We start from the raw sequence: 7791 nt of genomic DNA, 5'->3' as shown, positions 1-7791 counted from the left end.
TGGTGGTAGGGGTCTGCAGCATAAACTCGTCCGTAACTGAAAAGAAAATAAATTTAAGATTAATGGAAAAAAAAAAAGGTTAAAACCAGATATTATTGATATTAACAAAATGGTTACAATGAAATTTTCCATTCTAGCGGAATTCCTTACAAATAAACTCACTGTACAGATTCAAAAGCAATGTCCTTTGGGAAATGTTAAGGTTACAAATGACAGTAAATGTATAATCAGCTTTATGAGACTGTTAGGAATCAGCAGAGGCTGAGGAGAGGGGCTGTGGAGCAATGGCAGGCACGTGGTGTCAGGATGTGCACACTCCTGCTCCTCCCTAAAACCCAGCACAGCTCAAGCCTCAGCTTGCAGACCCAGCTTCCTGCTACAACCAGGCAAAGCCAGTGATGGGAAAATCAGATTTTTGTCATTTCTCCCCACACAAAATCCTTATGGCTGAAACTACTTCAGAGCTGCTTTCCCTGAGTCCCTGGTGCTGTGCCTCACCTTGGCACACAGAGCTTTGCTGCCCAGCCTGGGGAACACAGGGAGCCCCATCAGTGAGATGGACCTGCCAGCCAGGACAGCTTCCACTGCAAGTGTCTCACATATTTCCCATAATCAAACAATTTTCATTTTGCTCTCAGGTGTCACATAGACCAACAAAAGCAATCTTGTAATTACAGTGCTGTCTTGAATACGAGGGCTAATGCAGCAAGCAAGGTTTAACAATGCCCTTGGTAGCTCTTAAAATAAATAAAAAAAATTGGTTTTTAGTCTTATGTGAACAGTAACCACAGACTGGTCCCATTCTCTGTAACTAGCTTCTTTTTCAAATTCATGTACAAACTTACTTTTTTTTTGAAAAGAGGACAATTGTTCTATTTTATTATCATATATTTGCTCCTCCACAAGCAGAATCTGATTAGTGGATTCTGAGCTAACCAGCTGAGGGAAAGCTGAGAAAGGAATGTTTCCATGGCATATGCAATCCTCCACCACCCACTACTGTGGGTCCTGGATGTGAGGTAGAGAAAAGGACCAAATTATCTGCACTACACATTCCCACCTACCCAGAGACATCTTCAAGGAGGGAGCAGAAATTACCATAGACAATAAATCCTTAATTCTCCATCTCACTGAGCCAACATTTCCCAGATTATGAGGCATTCCTTTCATATGGAAATGCAGCAAATCACCTCCTGTGACAACTCTGCCCACTAAAGTGCTCAGTATGGAAAAGACAGACTGAACATCCCTGTCTCTCACTCTCTGCACAAACATAGGGCCCCACACTCAGAGAAATCAAATGCCTTCCTTTTCCAAGAATACATAACCACACATCTTGATGGAAAAAACCAAAAAGTAGAAAACAGTTCAGTAAGAACAAACTTCCAAGTGTACAGGTGCTCATATTCAGCATTTTGAATTAGACTTTTTTTTTTTTTCCCCATCAGGAGTGCAGCATTTTCAGCAAGTGTAAGAGTATCTAGGTTCTTATAAAGCATTCTAAAGCCTGGATGTTTCACTTCAAAGTGCAACCATTGTAGCTGAAAGCCTTCAGTTGTACTGCCCTGTTTGCTTAGTAAATCCAAATTCCTATGAAGGGATAATACATTAAAAATGAATGAATTTATTTAAGCACCCCAAGTTCGTGAGTGTGGGCTCTGTATGTCACCCCACAGCTGTGTTTGCTTTAGATTTGGGTAGAGAAGTCTTCATTGCTATCAGAGGGATACATGAAATTCCAGGGCTAGCAGTGTGTTAGGCAATTGCTTTCCTTAAGAACTGGTCTGAAACTCAGGAAAATATGTGTAAAAGGCTTGTATAAAATACATGAGTTCTTCTTTTGCTTCCAAAGCATTGATGAGTAAGGGATTCAATTTTTATATCTATTCTATTTAAATACTTGGCATCCAAGAACACCTATCCTAAGAAATTCCCCAAGAAAGGAAACGGGCAATTCCCACTGGAAAAGCAAGGGAAGGAAAGCAGCTCACTGTGTTGGGTAAAGGACTTGGTGACTCTCTGAGCTGGAAAAGCAGTCTGAGAGTTCTCTGAGCAGGCTTGACACACTCTGCAGCCTCTCTGGTAGGAAGAACTTGCATAACCCTCAGCCTTGGAAGCCTCCACATTAGGATGCAAACACGATTTGAAATACTCAAGAACAGAATCCCTTGTGTCTCTTTTACCTGCACTGAAGGGAAGAAGACACTACTGCTCTATGCCAATTTTTAAAGTCTGAGAATTTAAAATGTCATTATTATTTTAATTCTTCCCAGCCAAATTTCATTCCAACAGTAAGAAAATATCTAGGAAGGGAAAACGATTAATTTAAAGGCAGACATACTTCCTTCATGTCCTTAGCAACATGCAAGAGGAATTGCATATACTATTATTTTACATGCTTAATGCCATGATTATTACTTTTGTATCAATGGAAAGTAGTATATTTCCTTGGTTTTTATTTTTTCCTGATTATCTGGTATCGCTGCAATGCTGAGCAAGGGCTGTAAATCTCTATCTGTAAAAAATACATTGATTTTAGTCCAGTGCTAGGGCTGCATTTTGCCTCCATCCCACTTCCCATTCCTGCAGGACCCTGGGCTGTGCCTCACAACCAAAATCCAAGAGGCCACCTAGGATGGCATCAAGTAGCCCAAATGCAAGGGCCTCTTGTAAGGAAAGACCAAGCCTGAATACCAGGGCTCAGGCTGTATTAAATTATTATTACATTTAAGCCAGCTGCTGAAGTAACTGGCAAGTTTACAACATTGATGCAATAAACCATGTTGCTAATAATATTATTATATCAATATTCAACAGAAATCTTGACCACTGATGGGAAAAATATGGATAAACATGCACATTAAGCAATTTCAAAGGATGAAAATATGACTGTTTCAACCCAGTATTGACTTCTGAGTACATTTTTATTACCCTTTTTCCAAAGCAGCAATGACTTATTGTCAGTGTTTTACATTGCCTTTTCCATCCTTCTATATAAACCATGTCTCTTTTCTTAAAACAAGAGTTGTGAAGAAATCCTAATGTGAGAACTGTGACCAAAGTTAATCCTTGCTCCTTAAAAAGAATGGTTTATATTTATATTACAATAATGCTAAAGCTTTTACTGTGATATTAACATAGAAATGTTATTGCAGAATTAGTGATGCTTATATTCTTGTTAAAACAACAAACACTTGTTTTTCTTTTACAGGATATTGAAATTCCACTTAAACAAATATGTCCAATGTAAACACAAAATAAAATGTAAAAAGAATCCTTCCAAATCTTCTGTAAAAGAAAATATATAAAATTAAACTGCACAATTTTCATTTCTGCACGCTCCTGAATACACTTGACATACGGAAGCACAAACATGGATGAAAATATTTCCAATGGGGAAAGAACACATGCTCAGATATTATCTGTGAAAAAGATGCATTGAAATTCCTCTGTGATGAATAGACTTTTTTTTTTCTCCTCAGGGTGACCTCTACCTTCAGAATATGATGGTTTTATTATGATTAATAAATTTCATTTCCACAGAGGAAAGGAACAGTGTCAGCTTAAACTTAAAGCAAGTGGGTTTCTTTTTAAATGCTAATTTTTAAACACGCCCTTGCATGACACGAAATTTAGAAGCTCAGAAGGTTAGCAGAATAGATTCTGATTTCCAGGCTGAAAATAGGAAGAAGGATTTAAACTATATTGTCACACTGCAAATCAGTAAGCTGCTTCAGTCCCACACACACTGCTTCACTTACTCACTGCTATGCCAGCCTGCTTACTCCTCATTACAATTAGTGGCATTTAAATGCTTTGTGATCATTTACACTGCAAATTATCATTCTGGGTAAACAACTTACTGAAATTTAGGACGTGCCAATGGTAAGGTGGTGAATAAATTAATAGTCAATGCCATTCTCTGTGTATTTTACAGGATGATAAAACAATGTAGCCAAAGCAATATGCACAAACTCTTGTCTCAGAACACAGCTGATGAACAATTTTGATGCATCGCTAACTAGAACAAGGTGTGCTCCTCTATTTTCCACTGTATCTGGGACAAGCATTCAGGACAGCATGAGGAAAAAACACGTTTGCTAGCATTTTGCTAACATTCTGACACTGGTTCTTAAATAGCTGGACAAACAACTTCCTGGGAAATAACTGAGAAAAAACCCCAGTGTAACCATGCTAATTTCTATAAATGTAGCCATAAGCAATTCACCAATAGATGGCATGATCTTTACTTATGCTATGCCTTAATTTCTTCAACCATTTTCAGCAGAGGGTTGAAAAATGCTAAAGTACTTAAAAAAGCTAAAAAATGCTAAAATAAAATGACAATTTCTTGTTTATTCATTTTTTAAAGTAACTTAAAAAGGGAAAATGTAAGATTTATTTTGTTAGGGCCTTTGAAAGGGAGTAGCTCTCTAAGTAATCAGTAGTAGGTGTTGTTGAAATCTCTAAAAATTGGGGAATCCTGTGCCTGTTTGATCATCAATGACATTTCAGGATTTTAAATTCCCACACCTGGGACAGGCACTGGAGCTCCAATACTGGAGACATTTAGAAGCTCCTTAATAACATACACACTAACTAATAAGGAAAAATTCACCACATAAAATATGAACCAAGTTAACACATATTTCATAAAAAGTGATTTGAGAGATATAGAAGGAGAATTTTAAAGAATTTGATACACTTGTTTTACTTATCATTATCAACTGCCCTCCATTTTTTCAAATCTAATATTGCTGGAGGAACTACAGAAAATTATGAACCTGCTTAAGAGGTATAAAGAGAGAAGTTAAAACTTGGTCACAATTTCAGATCAAACCCTGACCTCAGCCATATTTCAAGCAAAGCTTTGTGCCACTGGGAAGCTCATCTTTCTAACTTTCCCCCAATATTGTCCACTCTTTACCCACTTCAATTTCAATTGAACAATCAAATAATAAAATGGCTTCTGGAAGGAATACAAGGAAAGCAAGTTTACCTGGCCTAAATACCACATAAATGCAGAAATTATTCCAATAACTAACTTGGTGCTCTTCCTCTTGGTCACAGAACTAGGATGATCCCAAGAGAGATGACACCAGCAGCACAGCTCCTCCTTGTGCACACCAGTCACACACCACACTGCTGAGCAGTATTTTGGGCTCAAGGGGTTGAACCTGTGCAGCAGGTTTAACCTAAAATTTAACCTAAAATTCATCATTTAACCTAAAATTCCATCTTTAATCTAAAATTCATCCCACTGTGGTAGGATGGCGTCTGCTTGTGGTGTTCAAAGAATGTGCAAACAACCAATTACTTCATTTTAGATATTAACACCAAGGGACTCCGGGCATTTCAGGCACCTGAATCACCAACAGGTCTCTCTCTCCCTCAGAAGACAATGAACAAAGATGTCTCTGAAGTTTTTACTTAAGTTTAAGGTAACTGAAATCTGCTGATCGAAACAATTTCCAGGCATTTGCCTTGATTGGAAAGGTTAAGAATGCTCAAATTCTCCTTGGCAAGCGTTGAATGCACGCTATCAAACACGGAGGTCACTGTACAAGGCAGGACCATCACATACTTTATTCATAGCATCCTCCTCTTCCATGACCTATAATGTGCTACAGATTTGTGATGTGGAGCAGAGAAAGAATTAGGAAGTGACAGGCAGCACAATAAAGAGTGAAACTTCCAGATGTACTGCAGGGCTGAACTCCTGTATGCCTGCAGAGCCAGAAGGGATTTTTATCACTACAGCACATCCCTAGATTTTCTCAGAGATAAGAAACTTGACCAGGGTCTACCATGGGTAGAGGGCAATAATGAAAGGTTTCCATGAAAGGATGTTCATAAATATGTCATTGATGAAATATTAAAAGCATTGTTTACTTTTTCCTGCAAGCTGGGGAAAAGAGAAAGTAGAGAAGCCTATGCAGACTTTTCTGTAGAGATGAATTTCCAATTCTTGGCTGCTTACTTATGTATGTCACATCTTAATTTGGCCAGTTAATTTCCTTGCTAATTGACAGGCATGTTTTGCAGAAGTTTCACTGATGCTCAGATGTAGTTTTAATTTTGCTTCTGTTTGCTAGCCTGTATCTTTGAAAATTTGTGAGATGCTTGCAGCCAGCCAAAGCTGAGCTGCCATCTTCTAAAACATTTAAATGAACATGATTGATACTGGTTAATTTGCAGAAACATAGAAGGGTAACAGACAGCAGCACAGGTGACTTTCTCCTAAGCTGATGCTGGATAACTGCAAACTGCAGCAATCCTAGGCACAGATCTCAGCTTAAGATCTCTCATTTAGTTCCAGTCTTGCTGTGTGGATTTCCACCAGGGTAGGAATTGAAGCTGATGCCTAGTCAAAAGTCAAACAGAATTCTATGCACCACCACCTTTCTGTGTAGCTTCTATCCAAGAAACTTTGATTTTATATAAACTTATTAAAAAAAGCCACTGGGGAATCTGAGGCTTGCCATCAGGTGACACCTAAACCCAACTCTATTCCAGTGAAAAGAAAGCATTTCTTAGGTCTGTAAAACACTTTCTTATTACTATTGCTGTTATATTTAGGGCAATAAAGCTTGAAGAAATTCTCACCTAGTGCAATAATAAATATACTGAGTACATTATTTATAAAATTTTAAAGCAGTCTTTTGTGATCATGTATAAAGTTCTGCAACCATAGCGTTGTTTTATGTGTTATTTATAGCATTGTTTTATTTATTTGCAATATGATAATCTCAAGATATTAGAAGTGAATCCTTGCTCATTTAATGGACTTGTATACAGGCATCCATACATGCACACACACACATCATCTTTCATGTGCTCTATTTTCAGCCTACCAGAGAAAAACCAATCTAATTGCTTCATTAAAAAACCAGCCCAGGAGATGCACATGTGCCTACAGGCACTTGTTGAGGACAAACACAGATAATTCACTATTTCTGTTATCAAAGGAGCTTCACATTGCAAATCCTCCATTTACAAATGACAGGACCTCAGCTTTCCTTAATCTTGCGGTGTTGTCACGTTTGAGCAGCCATGCGGACTGACCCAGAACCGCGAGCACCGGGCGGGCAGGCTGGCACACACACAGTGACAGCCAGGGCTGACAAACAGGAATCCATCAGCCCTCATCAAAGGAGAACAGGGGATAATCAAAGTGTTTACTGATTTTTATCAACTGGTCCAATAGCTGAACATCTTCAGCACACGACTACCCAGAGCAGTAAAAGCTGTGACAAATGGAATTCCATATAAGGAACTATTTATAGCAGCAGTAAATGCAAGTTTAAACTGCCAACATAAAGGACACTTGAATTTATAGAAGAAGTTTAATTTTGTGCATTAGTGCAACATTTCCTAGTCTTTCCGGAGCAAAAACTTCACTATCTGCCATTTTTCACAGGGAACAGCAGTACAGCCTTAAATAAATACTAGAACAGAAACCATATGATGCTCCTTCATCTTCATTTTTTATTTGATTAGCAGAAGAGCATAGCATCATAATAAAAGCATCTCACAGAAAATGGTTCTTTTCCCAAACTGCTTCATGAAATGAAGTCAAACCCATTGGCAGCAACAGTAAAAGGTAAGAACCTCTCTCAACTGAGCATATGTCTTCACACAGTAATTCTAACAGGCTGAAGAAACACCTCTGAAGCTGCATTCTTCCCAAGAGTTTGGATTGAACTCTTTCAAATTCCATTTTAAGAGTATGATCTAATCACTATCGCCTACCAGACACATGAACAGGTCAATGAGATGTATGCAAATTCG

The 7791-nt window shown here is 38.2% G+C and overlaps 1 protein-coding gene across 34 annotated transcripts in view; it reads right to left on the bottom strand.

Moving 5' to 3' along the window:
- RBFOX1 (RNA binding fox-1 homolog 1) overlaps nucleotides 1-7791 on the bottom strand; it is a 1178577-nt gene that overhangs the window by 4046 nt on the left and 1166740 nt on the right. For all 34 annotated transcript variants that reach the window (XM_066561182.1, XM_066561192.1, XM_066561190.1 and 31 more), the window contains one exon: nucleotides 1-36. This exon is cut by the window's left edge and continues 40 nt beyond it. In XM_066561182.1, coding sequence (XP_066417279.1) covers nucleotides 1-36 — 36 coding nt within the window. The remainder of the gene's footprint in view (nucleotides 37-7791) is intronic.

This window comes from Molothrus aeneus, chromosome 16, assembly GCF_037042795.1.
Source record: "Molothrus aeneus isolate 106 chromosome 16, BPBGC_Maene_1.0, whole genome shotgun sequence".
Classification (NCBI taxonomy): domain Eukaryota; kingdom Metazoa; phylum Chordata; class Aves; order Passeriformes; family Icteridae; genus Molothrus; species Molothrus aeneus.
The sequence above is the reverse complement of the archived record's forward strand: the minus strand, read 5'-3'. Positions and strand labels throughout refer to the sequence as shown.